The sequence below is a fragment of the Aulonocara stuartgranti genome, assembly GCF_965226115.1.
Source record: "Aulonocara stuartgranti genome assembly, chromosome: 6".
Lineage (NCBI taxonomy): Eukaryota > Metazoa > Chordata > Actinopteri > Cichliformes > Cichlidae > Aulonocara > Aulonocara stuartgranti.
In genome coordinates, this window is record NC_138944.1 from 28,963,957 (window position 1) to 28,977,921 (window position 13,965).

Consider the following 13,965-nt stretch of genomic DNA (forward strand, 5'->3'; position numbering starts at 1 on the left):
CCGAGCTGCAGAATTTTGAAGAAGTTGGAGTTTATGAAGGGACCTTTTAGGGAGACCAAATACGAGGGAATTACAGTAATCAATACGGGATGTAATAAGACTATGGACAAGGATGGCAGCAGCATGGGGAGTAAGGAAGGGACGGAGTCGGTGAATATTACGTAAATGGAAGTAAGCAGACCGTGTTATGTAATTAATGTGAGACTGGAATGAAAGAGTATTATCAAGTATGACACCCAAACTCTTAACCTGAGGGGAGGGAAGGGTGGGAGAATTTTCAACGTTAATGGAAAAGCTGTGGGATTTGGTTAAGATAGATGGTGTACCAACAAGTAAAACTTCAGTTTTATTACTGTTAAGTTTGAGGAAATTGGAGGAGAACCAGGATCTAATCTCAATAAGACAGTCTGAGAGGGAGGTAGGTGGGAGGGATGAATTGGGTTTAGAAGAAAGGTAGAGCTGGGTGTCATCGGCATAACAGTGAAAATTTAGATTATATTTTCGGAATATATAACCAAGAGGAAGCATATAAATAATGAATAAAAGAGGCCCCAATACTGAACCCTGGGGCACACCAGCAGAAACAGGATAGAGAGCTGAAGAATGGGATTTAAGTTGGATAAACTGAGTGCGGTCTGAGAGATAGGAGGTAAACCAGGTAAGTGGGGTATGACTAATACCAATGGAAGCTAACTGTCCAGTTCAGAGTCACACAGGTAGCTGTAGCCTGTGCTGTGGGGCGAGAGGCAGTACACTGAACAGACAGACAATCATTCTCGCAATTTAGAAGCACTGATAAACCCATGCATTTTTTTTCCTTTTGGACTATGTCAGGAAATGGCTGGACACCACTAGATTTGATCCCTGTGGATGTAAAGAAACAATGCTAATCCAGAACAAGCAGCTATTAATGATAAACCTTTTAAGTGCAAAAACAAAAAAATCGTGGCCACAGCAATGGAAATAGGGCATTATTTCTACAATTAGCAGGAGTGGTAAGAAAGAAAGGAGCAGTAGAGCGCAGACTGAACTGGTTAAAGCAACTTGGAGAGCACAAATTATTATTATTATTATTATTAGTGTCAAGAAAAGAAGGACATGCTGTGTTCTCGCTTCACGCAGGAATTATAACGAGATTCGGAAGAGTAGAGGTTAAAGATTTGGCTTTTTTCCATTTCAACCTCCTGGCCTATAGGTGGCGCTAATAAGCTGCTAGCTGTCCTTTTACCTCTTTACTTCCGGGGTATTCGGTCGTTGGAGCGTCGCGGTAGTCATGTTTTTGCGTCCGTGATACTTTTCGGGGAGCGTGCTTTGTTTACTGAAAAAAGGGATATTTTCCGCTTCTTTATAATACTGCTTTATTTTTACCGCCACAATGACTGAGGTAAGAAGATATTTGAAGTCCGTTTTTTTTGTCTTTTTTGTGCTTCCGCCCGCCCGGCAGACACATAGCCACGCTCGGCTAATAACTGCAACCACACGCTTATGGTTTTGTTTGCATTACACATAGTAAAAAGTAATTACTCCCAAAGTTTGCCGTGGTTGCACTCGTTTAAAACCCACGTTTTACTATTTATTATCATCTACAGGATGTTCAGAAGCACTCAGTCCACACTCTGGTCTTCAGATCTCTTAAAAGGACTCATGATATGTTTGTGTCTGATCACGCCAAGTCCATCGCGCTGGATGATGAAAGGTAAACGTCACAGTGTTACCTTCTAATGATTTGAAGTTGTGTTTTGGGGTAAATTAAATTCACATAGCAAGCTCTAATGTCATGTGAAATTGTTGTAGAGGTTCGATTGAACAATTTTGTACTAGCGCTTTGTATTAATATTGCTCGCTAGTCCAGATAAATGAGGAGGGTTGCCTCAGGAAGGGCATCTCATGTAAATAAAAAAATCTTTGCCAGTAGTGAGACCTACTATCATTTATGGTTTGGAGAGATTGGCAATGACAAAAAACAGGAGCTGATGCTGGTGGTGGCAGAGCTGAAGAATCTTTTCATTGGGCGTGACTGGGGTGGATAAAAATGAGTATATTGCAGGGAGATCTCAGGTCGAGTACTTTGAAGACAGAGAGCTGGATGTAGAGAAACAAGGCGGAGATGTTTTGGACATGTGCAGAGGAGGGTTTGGACAAAGGGTGTTTAAGATTGACCTCCCAAGCAGGAGAGAAAGACAAAGGAGGACATGCAGAGTGTTTGACACAGGACGATGTTCAGGATAGGGTGAGAAGGAGACATATGTTCTGCTGTTGTTGGGGAACAGTCAAAAAAGAAGGATTTGTAGATGCAACACTAAAGAGCATCAATTTGTCAGGAGTTTATTTTCAGTTTACCAGCAACTCTTTTTGTCTGTAAATTTATACTGACATTATGGTAATAAGTAGGAAGTTAAAGCGCTATCAATTTCCTGCTCCAAGAAACAGAAATCTCTGTGTGTTACTGTGTGTTGTTCATGTGTTTCAATATCATTATGCTAATTTAATCAAACATATTAGATGTTTTAAGGGGAAATGCATCATTATGTCATCTGCTTGCAGCCACAAGTTGAAGATGGGGGTTAAACTGAAAGCAGACTACGGTGCAGTGTTACACCTGCCCATCCTGAGGGAAGGGAAAGACAGAGCCTCACACCTTTCGGGCAGCATGGAAGGCCACCAGAACTACGCTCAGCCAGGTGAGGATGAAAGTGTCACTGCATGTCAGAGTCACTCTTAAGTGTGCCAACAATTTATTATTAACAAATATGTGGAAATGTAGATATTTTTTTTATTATGTTTTGCTGTCAAAAAGCTCCGTTTGTCTTTAAATTTAGCTTTTCTTTGTTATTCTGAAACCTTTTATTTCAAAACTACATGATTTAAAGACATTTTGGGAATATTATTTATGTTTTAGGTGAGGACCCAGAATACCTGATCACTGGGACACATGCCTACCCGTCTGGACCAGGTAAATACTCTCAATTTGTGACTTTTTAATTTAATTTCATCATCCAATTGGAGCGTTTATAACCAGTATTTTTTTATTCGCCAGGGGTGGCATTGACCACTGACACAAAGATGCACAGGAATCCCAGTGACACCGGAGTACACTCCATGGCGTTAGTTTTACCCCCATCGCAAGCTAGGTAAACTTTGGCCCTCACACACACAAACACAGTACAAAGGCAGTCAGTCACCAGTAGTAATTTAGCATAAAAGCACTAATAACAAAATGATGCTTACTCACACATAAACCATCATTTACTCTGTGGGTCATTTGTAGGCAGGACGCGAGTCGCACAGCAGCCAGTATTGCTGACATCCACCGGCATGCAGGAGGAGCAGAGCGATCTCACCCTCCGTCATCTGCAGTGGTAGGTCACAGTGTATTCCTACTTTTACTCAGCCTTATCGGTTTGAAAGAAAGAAGTGCAAAACTGATCATCCGTGTGTTTTCAGTCACTCCTGGAGGGAGGTGGGACCAGAAATTCTGCCCTCATGAGGAGAGCGCCCACAATGCCCAAACCTCAGTGGCATCCGCCATGGAAACTGTTTCGGGTAACTATAAATCATTTCAACTTTTCTAAGTTTAAGCTTTGCTCGACACGATACAGTGGGTAAGGTCTGGGTTCTGTGTTTTGCTTAACTGTAGTTTGTTTTGTCTGGTAGGTCATCAGCGGCCACCTTGGCTGGGTGAGGTCCATTGCTGTAGAGCCTGGGAATCAGTGGTTTGTCACAGGCTCTGCTGATAGGACTATAAAGGTGAGTCAAGCAGGAAATAACAGTAAGCGACAAACTAAAAATGGCTCATCTGACATGGACTGACTAAATTAGCTCTCCTCCGAGTCATCTCTCCTCGGGATCGTTACCTGTGTTTGTTTCATAGATTGTTTTCTGTAGGCTCCAACATGCCACAGTGCCTGCTTGCAACTTTAATACCCTGCTCTTCACAGATGATTAAGTTATACTAAAAGCCCAATTTTTACCTATTAAACTGACTATGTTTCTAAATTAATCTCAGATTATCTTAATTTGACTTGAAGGCTGCCTGTCTTGACAGATCTGGGACCTGGCCAGTGGAAAACTGAAACTCTCTCTGACTGGACACATCAGCACAGTGCGTGGGGTGGCGGTCAGCAGCCGCAGTCCTTACCTTTTCTCTTGCGGGGAGGACAAGCAGGTCAAATGTTGGGATCTGGAGTACAACAAGGTATACTTTCAAACAAGGGAGTTATTGGTTTGTGTCATTCAAAACAGTTTATTTAGCGGCTTTATGCTGTAATGATTTACACATTCACCTGTGAAGGTTCCTTTGGGAGGTGACACAAATGTTTTTTGGGGGCTGCATCTGGCATAAAAGCTTTTCCCAATAAAACAGGCACAGCCCTGGTGAATAAAGGTGCAACTGAAACTAGCTAACTTGCTTCTGTTGTGGCTCATTTTCTTCTTTTTCTCTCCTTGTAATGTTGTGGATGTTTCTTGACTATATTGGTTTATATTTTAGGTAATTAGGCACTATCACGGACACCTCAGCGCAGTGTATGATCTGGATCTGCATCCAACCATCGACGTGCTCGTGACGTGCAGCAGAGATGCCACAGCGAGGGTAAGCTCTTACTTTGTGTTGAATCAGCGAATGACATTGATGGAATGACCTAAATGGATCAGGTTTAAGCAGTACAGTGCAGAAAACTGTGTGACAAACAGCCACAGACTGAGCAGCAGGCATACCGTCATCTAAATGTTCTCCGTTGATGTTTCATCGTGGGACTTTCAACTGCGTTGGTATAACGACCCCTCACATATTGAGGTGGTTGTTAATCATAATGGAAAATGACCGAAACAGAGTAGAGTCAAGGCACATAGGTACTAGTGAAAAGAAACTTACCAGTCATGGATCGGCCCCCTCCAGCGCTCAGACCTCAAAGTGTGGGATCATCTTCACAGAGGAGAGAACCAAAGACAGCCAACATCCAAAGAAGAGCTTTGTTTGTCCACCACAAAGCCCAGACTTAAAATTACAAGAAAGCTTGTCTCAAAGAGAGAAGAGAAAATACGAAGAAACGAGGGGTGGCTCAACCCTTTTGCACAGTACTATATTATAATAATAATGGATTGCATTTATATAGCGCTTTTCGAGACCCTCAAAGCTCTTTACAGTTCCACTATTCACTCTCACATTCACACACTGGTGGAGGCAAGCTACAGTTGTAGCCACAGCTGCCCTGGGGCAGACTCTTCCACTAAAGGGCTGTGTTCAGATGTGATGTGGGTTATGAGATGACACTAACTGCTTGTCCTCCCGGTCCATGCAGGTGTGGGACATCAGGACGAAGGCAAATGTGCACACACTGACCGGTCACACAAACACTGTGGCCACGGTGAGATGTCAAGCAGCAGAACCACAAATTATCACAGGTACAATTATGTTTTTTCAAATCGCTCACAACAGCAGTATAAACCCCTCAGTAAGACAGGTTTTAAAGTGGTTTCTCTTCACTCTTGCCCCTAATGTGTGCTTGGTTTGTGCAGGGAGCCACGATTCAACCATCAGGCTGTGGGATCTGATTGCTGGGAAAACCAGAGCAACTCTTACAAACCACAAGAAGTCTGTGCGAACTCTGGTCCTGCACCCCAGACAGTAAGTGGTGTTTTATATGGTGGCGTTGGTTGGAGTGGAGGAAACGCAGCATGCAGACTCCTCAAACAATGCATATTCAAAATTGGTTTGTTGTTATAAATATGTTTTTACAGAAGCTCCTTCGACATGAGGCAGGTAAATGCAGGTGTTACTAATCGCATCAGTTAGTTTTAAGCCTAATTAATGTGATTAGTAACACCTTTGTTTACCTGTTTGATGCCAAAGTGAATCCTGTAATTTAAAAGAAATAAAGTTTTGATTGATAATGAAGATAAATTAAAGCTTGAGTCATGATTTAGGATTACAGGAGCACATTTGTTCATAACTTTAATTGCAAGAACTCATTAAGAGTTGTTGTTCTTCAGATATCGATGTCATATTTGTTGTTTTGCAGATATACTTTTGCCTCTGGATCCGCCGATAACATCAAGCAGTGGATGTTCCCAGATGGAAACTTCATCCAGAACCTGTCGGGCCACAACGCCATCATCAACACTCTGGCTGTTAACTCTGATGGCGTGTTGGTGTCTGGAGGTAATAAAGAGCTGCGGTGCTGTCTTTAACTGTCTGCCTTTTTTGTTTGCTTGTTTTAAATCATTTTATTGAGGCTAATGTTGACCTCATTACACACAGCCGACAATGGAACTATCCACATGTGGGACTGGAGGACCGGATACAATTTCCAGCGTATCCACGCAGCCGTGCAGCCCGGATCTCTGGACAGCGAGTCGGGAATCTTCGCTTGCATGTTCGACCACTCTGAAAGCCGACTGATCACGGCAGAGGCTGACAAGACCATTAAAGTTTACAAGGAGGATGACACCGCTGTACGCTACACTGTTACACTCTACTTGTATTTCTGTGCCAATTCTTATGCAGCAGGAAATAAAATAAATAATAACCATGTTTTCTTTCCTGCAGACAGAAGAAAGCCACCCAGTCAACTGGAAACCAGAAATCCTCAAGAGAAAAAGATTCTAAAGATTTATTTGTTTTTCTTGCCACAGTAACAGCAGTGAATTATATTTCCACCAACTTTTGTTTGCTTGTGCTTTTTCTGTCAGGCAAACTCTCAGCTTTCTCAGAAGCATGCTCTTTATTCTAAAAACCATTTGCAGTCCTCGTTGTATGATGTTAGTCCGATAAAGCAGCCGTTACGGACTGCCAGGAACCTCCCCGAGCGTTTGTTCTTGATGATAACGGCTCTCTGATAGCTCTGATCCGACTCGTCCACCAACAGAAGCCACTCTTCACCTTCAGAAGGACAGACTTCAGAGTGGACCTGCTCAAGTCAAACCCTTCAAAGGAAATGTGTTTGGAAGTTTTAGCCAAGAAAGAAAAAACTTGTATTGTTTCAGCAGAATTGGTGTTTGTACAGACATGGAAAGTTTATTATGCTCCATTTGAATAAAGACCACATTTTTCACATGCCTGCGTTTGTTCAGTTGAGGTGGGTTTTGTGTACTCACCGAGGTATCCGTGGGTGAAGGCGTTCCTGTAGTACTTACAGCCGTCACCCTTGATCTCCTCTCAGTAGCACTGATCTCCACAGGACTCGCTGAGCTCCACTGTGGTTCTGCTTTCAGCAGGTTTCTGCATTATCTGCTCACCTGTGAGGTCAAGTTGGAACAGCAGAAATGTTAGATGAATCTAAAGTGGCTGCCACTTTGTAATTAAGTGGTTGACTATCAGTAGACTTGGGAAATGAAAGGCCTAGTAATGCTTAATATGTATTCATGCTGTGTACAACGGGATTATTCTATGAATAATTTTCCATATTTTTCTCCCAGTTAACAGGAATTGAATTGCTTTCATTAAAGTGAGTTTTTACCAGACAACCTTTCTATTGAGGGGGATTTATTATTCCTGTTGTGTAACGATGTTCAACTAAGTTTTTTATGAAAATGTGGCTCAGCTACGAAACAGTCTGGCAAATTTCTTCTGACCTCTGAAAATATCTTCACTTAGAGAACTGCTCATTGGTTATTTTCTCTTTTTGAGACCATCCTTTGGCACATGGTGTTGTTTGTTAATGTTTCCATGGCTACCTAAGTCCTGCATGTAGAGCTTGGAGAGAGAACGACAGAAGGCTCGGCCAGGTTTCTTCTTCAGACGGGCTTTTCTTGGCTCTGGCTGCTCCTCCACCTCCTTCGGAGGTTCTTCAACCGTCAGTAGGTGGCCCGCATTATACATGATCTCCTCTTCTAGAGACCTGAGACACATGTCAAAGTGCTCTTCATCCTCCTCTGCATTTCTGGGAGACGACAGCATTGATGGTTGAGAGTTCAGATGTTACAGTTAGGTGCACTTGTGATCTCTAAAATATATTTTATTTAGCTAAGATATTTTTTTCCAAGACAACATGAAATGGTGACATTGTTCCAGGAAATTCAAGGACACGTGTGACTGAAGGACGACACTTTCTAACAAATGCAGTTTCCGTCCTGCTAAAATTTCAGGTTTTAAAACGTGTGCTCCTCACCTGAAGTCCACCCACAGCAGGCCTGCAGTGATCAGTCCCAGCCACTCACTGGCCTCCCAGTTGTTTGTCAACATCACCGGCATAATGATGACCTGCCGTTTTTCGGCATAGTTGAGTTCCTTCTTACAGCACTGTGATGCCTGGTAAGCCGGAGTCATAAACGGACAGATCACAGCAGCCTCTTCCACTCCTGCAGCCATGCTGAAAACGCACACAGATTTAATATGCACAACACAGTAGTGATGAAGCCCATCAGAGATTAGAACAGATGAAACCTGTTATCCACGTCACTTTGAATCTAAGGATTCTTAAAGCACGGTCAAAGGTTAAAACCTTTTGTGTCACTATTTATGGGGTAAAACTGTGGAATAGTTTTACTATAGATCTACAGCAATGCTCAGGAATTAGTAAGTTCATGAAAATACTTCGAAAACTGATTTTGGAAGAATATGATACCGATAAAGATGATCACCCATTGTATGTATAAAAATATCAAATTATATCCAAATTATATCAATCACGGTAGCCATGTTTATATAGGTTCTCCTCGTGTATTGTGTGGAGTATGTGATGATGGGAATTAGGTGAATTATGTGGGATCAATAAGATGTTGAGCAGGGGTAGGAATTAATAAGTATGTTCATACTTCTTCCTACTCCTTTTCAGACCAAACATTGTTACATTATGTCAGACGATTTTGTTTTATTTCATTATATATTTTTTGTTTATCTGAACACATACATGTGTGTGCTTATATCTACATATATATTCGTATCTGTAAATGAAAATATATGTAGTGTGTATATATTGTTTTTTTGTTTTATATGTCTGAAACAAATAAAGATACAATACAATACAATACAATACAATACAATACAATACTTTGCACTCACGCGTCGTTGATGTTGCCCGTCACCCCTCCTTCGATGTCCCTGTGTCCATCCACACAGGGAGCCCCTCATCTTTCAGGTGATCGTATATCTTCTTGACAAGAGGCTGATCATCCCACTGGTAGGAGAGCAAAATGTGAGACGGCATTTTTTTGGTTTTTTAAATTTTACTTAGATTTATGAGAAAGAAAAAGTCCTGTGATGCTTTGGAGTGGGTGGTTTCTGAGTTGCTGAGCAAACTAACCCAGACAATGAGCCCCTTAGCTATGCTGCTTGTTTACTGTGGTCAGATTACACCTGTTGTGCGGTTGCAGCAGGCCATGATCGCAACTACAAGCTGCAGGACAAACGAGAGGTCAGCAATGACAGTAAACTGTAAGACCAGCATTTTCCAGCCATTCCTACCATTTATTATTTATACTGAGCACAGTTTAGACTTACAACAGACAGACTGAAGTCTGTTATGAAGAAATAAGAAACGCCCTATTTGTGTTTATGATACCATTTACTTTAGCTATGACGGATATTATTGTAATGTTTTTCTGGTTTAAATATAATTAGTTTAGGTTTTTATGCAACAGTGTTTTTAAAGAAGCACAAACTGCACAAACAAATTTACATTTATTCAGAAATCCTTGTACATTAGTATCAGCTGCTAACAAACTGCAATCATGTCGTTATTATCAGGGTGGTTTCTTTCATCTTGTGTTAGTTTTATGCTTCCGTTTCAAAGAGAAAATCATAAAAAAAAGTATCTTGTTTGTGAAGTTTTAAATATTTTATGCAGAAACATTGAAATAGTCAGGAAAAATTAACTATCATCATTGTAAAACTGTAAAATTGTATATAAAATAGGTTTTTGTTTTTTTTTCCCCAGTGAAGGAAGCAAGCTCCCATGCAGTAATCATCTTTTATACATTTCAGAGCTCTTGCTTGCTTTATGCTCCTGAGAGCTGTGGCAAGAATCTTCCCATTGAACATGAGATATCAATGTAAAGCCCAGGATGTCCTCTATTTGGTACAGCAGGACTTATTTGGATAGCTAAAATAAGTCAAAAGATATAGACCAAGAATAAATGTCCATTACAGAGGACATAAATGAATAGGCTGGTTCTCAGCTATTCATGGACTTTGCAAATGCACAACCCCCACACAGCCACTAGGGGGACCCCAAGCTGCAAGCTCAGCCTCATATATTTGGGAAAATATTTAAATGACCTGTTTTCATTTGGAGCCAGCTGCTCTCTTCTGTGTGTTTACTGAAACACTTGTGTGGTTAAAACTGAAATGTGGGATATTGCCAAAGCTTGGCTGCAACGACAGGGAAGCTGTGGTGGATCATTTAAAAAAAAAAAATCACCATTAGGATATCTTGTTGTGAATGAAGTCTGCATATGATGTATGACTGACAGCCTCACATCTTCACGAGGAGAATAAGGGTGGCCCAGGCTGCAGTGAAACCCGGATTGCATCAAAATGTGTTTATTTTTTAAGCATAAAATTAAGAAAAGAAGAAGAAATCTACAGAAATATGCCCATGATAAAGGAAATATTTGCTTCTGTGGAGGAGGAGCCAGAATTTGAATAAAAAAATAAAAACAAAAACAGAAAGCTGAAGTTGAAGAGGATGTATTACTCTTCTTATTGTTGTTGGGCTTTTCTTATTTGAACTTTAAAATAGATGCTATAGTTTCTTTGTATTTTAATATGGTATTTCACTTTATTTTCACCTTATGGTGTAATTTTCACACCGGTGTGGATGCCAGTTAGGTTTTGATTTGAAATAGCGGTTTCATTAATTTTATGTTCACCTGGAAAATTTTGGAGGAAAACTGTGCGAAGAAGCTTCATTATTTACTTTTATGTAGATTTTAATTGCTTGCACCAATTTTTAGGTCTTTCATCTGAATTTGAGATACATAATTATCACCATGGATCATTGGATCAGCTTAAAGAATTTAACCTCTCCACCCCCACCCTCCCAGTTATCGTGTTATAAACAGCGATCCCCAAAGAGAATCTCAAAAAGCTAGAAACGGCCCTGATAAACTTCAGTATTTTGCTGAGAAGCTCGTGTGGATGTTACATTGAGAATCCTTAGACCTGAGGAGACATCGTCACCCCAACCCCCCTAGGACTAAGTGACCGGATAGCCTTGATTTTTCCTTTCTTTTCCTTTTAAAGAGTGGTACAGTTTCTGCTTTTTTACCAGCAGAGTGAGCCACCCTAACACTTATATGTTCCTTTGCTTAGACGGGAGCACTTTATTAAATCACTTCAAGCTCATACTAACCACATTACCACAAAGGGGCCTTTTGGGACACCGTTTTGGCTCAACTGGTGTGATATCCGTATTTATTCCACTTTCCACCTGACTTCTTCCACAGGTCAGCTATACTAGGCCACGTGTCAGCAAGAGGCACTGAAGGTAATCTCTCAGCCTAATTAAATCTTAAGCAATCAGGGCCACAGATGGAGCCGACCAGCGTGGGACGCGCCGCCTGCCAGGAGGAGTGTTCACGGCGCACAGTTGGTGCCAGTCAGAGGTGTCGAGTTATGTGAAGGAGCCAAAGGGGGATTTGCACTGTGCCATGGCTGGTTAGGCAACGGTTCACGCAACAAGCTACTGAAGTACGGTGAAGGAGAATGACCGCTCGCAGTCGCCCTGCGCGCAAAAACGCGTTCGTCCGTTTCGGTTCGGAAAAGTGCGCTCAAACGTGAGGACAAAACTGAGGACTTCGACTCGAGAATATGCTGGCGGGCATCGACCTCAACAAACCGAGAGCTCAAAGCCACGCGTAAAGGAGGAATGGGGTGCAAGGATGCCTCAGCTTCGCTCCTTCAGACGCTCGTCCTGTCCCTGCTGTGCGCACAGTCGCTGGGACAGGTCTTCAACCTCACGCTGTCTGTTAAAGAGGGTCTTCCGGCCAGAACTATCGTTGGAGATCTGGGAGCGGGACTAAGCAGGCCGAGCACTGGGTTTTTCATCTCAGAAAGCAGAGACTCGTATGTTTTCAGAGACTTGGAAATAGACGCGGACACGGGCATCATCTCCACAGCTGTAGTCCTGGACAGAGAGAGCAGGGATAAGTATGAATTTGTGGCAGCCACTCTCACAGGTGAGATGATAAAAGTGACAATAGAGGTGAAAGATGTGAACGACCATTCTCCCGTGTTCCCCTCCGAGCAGGTTGAGCTGGAAATATCAGAACTGAGCCCACCGGGGAGTCGGTTTCAGATTGAAGGTGCTAAAGACCAGGATGAGGGCGAGTTTGGTACTCAGGGATACAGGATCACAGAGAGTGAGATGAGTGACTTATTCCACCTGGATTATCGCAGTGGACCTGAGAACCACCTCAACCTGGATCTAGTTCTTAACAATAAGCTAGACAGAGAAGCGCAGGACTTGTACACGCTGACAATCGAGGCCTTTGATGGGGGGATCCCAGCCAGGACTGGGACTCTTCAGGTGAACATCCACGTCCTGGATGAGAATGACAACCCGCCTGTGTTCAACCAGACTGAATATCACACCTCAGTGCGTGAGGATGCTCCAGTCATGTCTGCTGTGTGTCAGGTGCAGGCCACTGACTATGACCTGGGTGACAATGGCAGACTCACATATGAGATCAACAGGAGGCAGAGCGACCCAAATGAGGTTTTCTCCATCAATGAAACCACCGGGGTGGTCTATCTCAACAAGCCGCTTGATTTTGAGACTCAGGCTTTTCATGAGTTGATCATCAGCGCGAGAGACAACGGGGTTCAGCCTGAGTACAGCAGCACTTTCGTGGGTGTCAGAGTGCTTAACATCAACGATAACAGCCCCACCATCAGTGTACTGTTTCTCAGTGACACAGGAGATGCTGTGGTGTCGGAATCAGCAGCAGTCGGGGACTACGTAGCCCGGATTTCAGTGTCGGACCCCGACCTCGAGGGGGAGAGAATCACTGTCACACTCGAGGGAGGTGATGGGAAGTTCACCCTGAAGCAGACAGATGACTTTCTGTATGCACTGTGTGTTAACTCTGAGCTGGACAGGGAGGAGAAGGATTTGTATGAGCTGAAGGTGCAGGCATCAGATTTTGGCAACCCTCCCCTGAGCAGTGAGACGGTTTTCCTCCTGAAGGTGTCGGACATGAATGACTGTTACCCAGTCTTTGAGAAGGATGCGTATCTCATAAGTATTTCTGAAGATGCTCCTCAGGGGAGTTCTCTCATCCAGTTTCAGGCTCGAGACGCAGATGAGGGTGCAAACTCAGAGGTCCGATACTCCATTCTGAAGTCCAACCAGGACAGCCTGATCGACATCGACCCGGAGTCAGGCCTGGTCGCCACAGCTGCAGCTCTGGACAGAGAGACGCAGATGGAGATATGGTTCCTGGTGGTGGCAGCGGATGGAGGAGAACCGGCTCTGTCATCCACAGCGACAGTCACGGTGCTCGTGGAAGACGTCAACGACAACGAGCCAGTGTTCGAGCAGCAGCTGTACAATGTGTCCATACTAGAGCAGAGCGATGTTGGAAGCTGCTTTTTACAAGTATGTTGGAGGATATTCAGCATCATTTTGGTGACTTATCTAAAAGAACAACACATTATTGTTTCTGAATGGTTCTAATTACATTTTCTGTCCAAGAAGGATCCACAAGATGATAATAATGATAATAATAATTGGCACTGAATCAGAAAAGCTTATTAACAAGGCAACAAATATATATTTTTTTTTACAATTTGGGGAGCTGACACTCATATGAAATCACATGCATATTTATTTATTTTTTTACAAGAACACATCCACACACAGACCAGGGGAGCGTTTCACTTGACTTGGCACTCATCTCAGTAAAATATCAGCTAACATGGATTCACAGAAACAAAAATAAAGATATCTTTGTAGGTTCTGAAAGATTCACAGTAAATATCCAGCATCTTGTGCTCTTTTGCTGTGTCTGTCTTACGTCTTATAA

At 42.6% G+C, this 13,965-nt stretch overlaps 3 protein-coding genes across 5 annotated transcripts in view; 2 read left to right on the forward strand and 1 right to left on the reverse strand.

Annotated features, from left to right (window-relative positions):
* Positions 1–1,229: 1,229 nt before the first annotated feature.
* Positions 1,230–7,054, forward strand: plrg1 (pleiotropic regulator 1). Its single transcript, XM_082536951.1, has 15 exons — positions 1,230–1,384; positions 1,590–1,696; positions 2,545–2,681; positions 2,900–2,953; positions 3,038–3,131; positions 3,269–3,359; positions 3,445–3,543; positions 3,655–3,747; positions 4,046–4,195; positions 4,490–4,591; positions 5,301–5,403; positions 5,518–5,626; positions 6,021–6,160; positions 6,260–6,453; positions 6,548–7,054. Exons 1-15 carry the CDS (start codon positions 1,376–1,378, stop codon positions 6,605–6,607), a joined length of 1,542 nt encoding a protein of 513 aa, XP_082393077.1. The 5' UTR covers positions 1,230–1,375; the 3' UTR covers positions 6,608–7,054.
* Positions 7,055–7,155: 101 nt separating this feature from the next.
* LOC309708702 (uncharacterized protein) lies at positions 7,156–9,021 on the reverse strand. Its single transcript, XM_082536957.1, has 4 exons — positions 9,002–9,021; positions 8,109–8,309; positions 7,675–7,880; positions 7,156–7,236 (listed from the first exon to the last, which is right to left on the reverse strand). The coding sequence occupies exons 2-4, from the start codon at positions 8,306–8,308 to the stop codon at positions 7,157–7,159; spliced, it is 486 nt and encodes a 161-aa protein (XP_082393083.1). The 5' UTR covers position 8,309; positions 9,002–9,021; the 3' UTR covers position 7,156.
* Positions 9,022–11,135: 2,114 nt separating this feature from the next.
* The window catches only part of dchs2 (dachsous cadherin-related 2), a 29,734-nt gene continuing 26,904 nt past the window's right edge, over positions 11,136–13,965 (forward strand). The window contains exons 1-2 of one of the 3 annotated variants that reach the window (XM_082536939.1): positions 12,060–12,088; positions 12,189–13,538. In XM_082536939.1, the coding sequence (XP_082393065.1) occupies positions 12,306–13,538 (1,233 nt within the window). In that variant the 5' untranslated portion in view covers positions 12,060–12,088; positions 12,189–12,305. Of the gene's footprint in view, positions 13,539–13,965 lie in introns of all 3 variants that reach the window. The other 2 variants (XM_082536938.1, XM_082536940.1) reach the window with 2 other exon arrangements.

What these genes read in the sequence shown, in the direction of transcription:
- plrg1 (XM_082536951.1), top strand. An exon ending in ATCGCGCTGGATGATGAAAG is followed by an intron (nt 1,697 to 2,544) that starts GTAAACGTCACA and finishes ATCTGCTTGCAG; the next exon opens with CCACAAGTTGAAGATGGGGG. An exon ending in CTGCTGATAGGACTATAAAG is followed by an intron (nt 3,748 to 4,045) that starts GTGAGTCAAGCA and finishes CTGTCTTGACAG; the next exon opens with ATCTGGGACCTGGCCAGTGG.
- LOC309708702 (XM_082536957.1), bottom strand. Translation starts at nt 8,308, where the DNA reads ATGGCTGCAGGAGTGGAAGAGGCTGCTGTGATCTGTCCGTTTATGACT. An exon ending in CTGCTGTGGGTGGACTTCAG is followed by an intron (nt 7,881 to 8,108) that starts GTGAGGAGCACA and finishes GTCGTCTCCCAG; the next exon opens with AAATGCAGAGGAGGATGAAG. An exon ending in GCTCTACATGCAGGACTTAG is followed by an intron (nt 7,237 to 7,674) that starts GTAGCCATGGAA and finishes TTGACCTCACAG; the next exon opens with GTGAGCAGATAATGCAGAAA.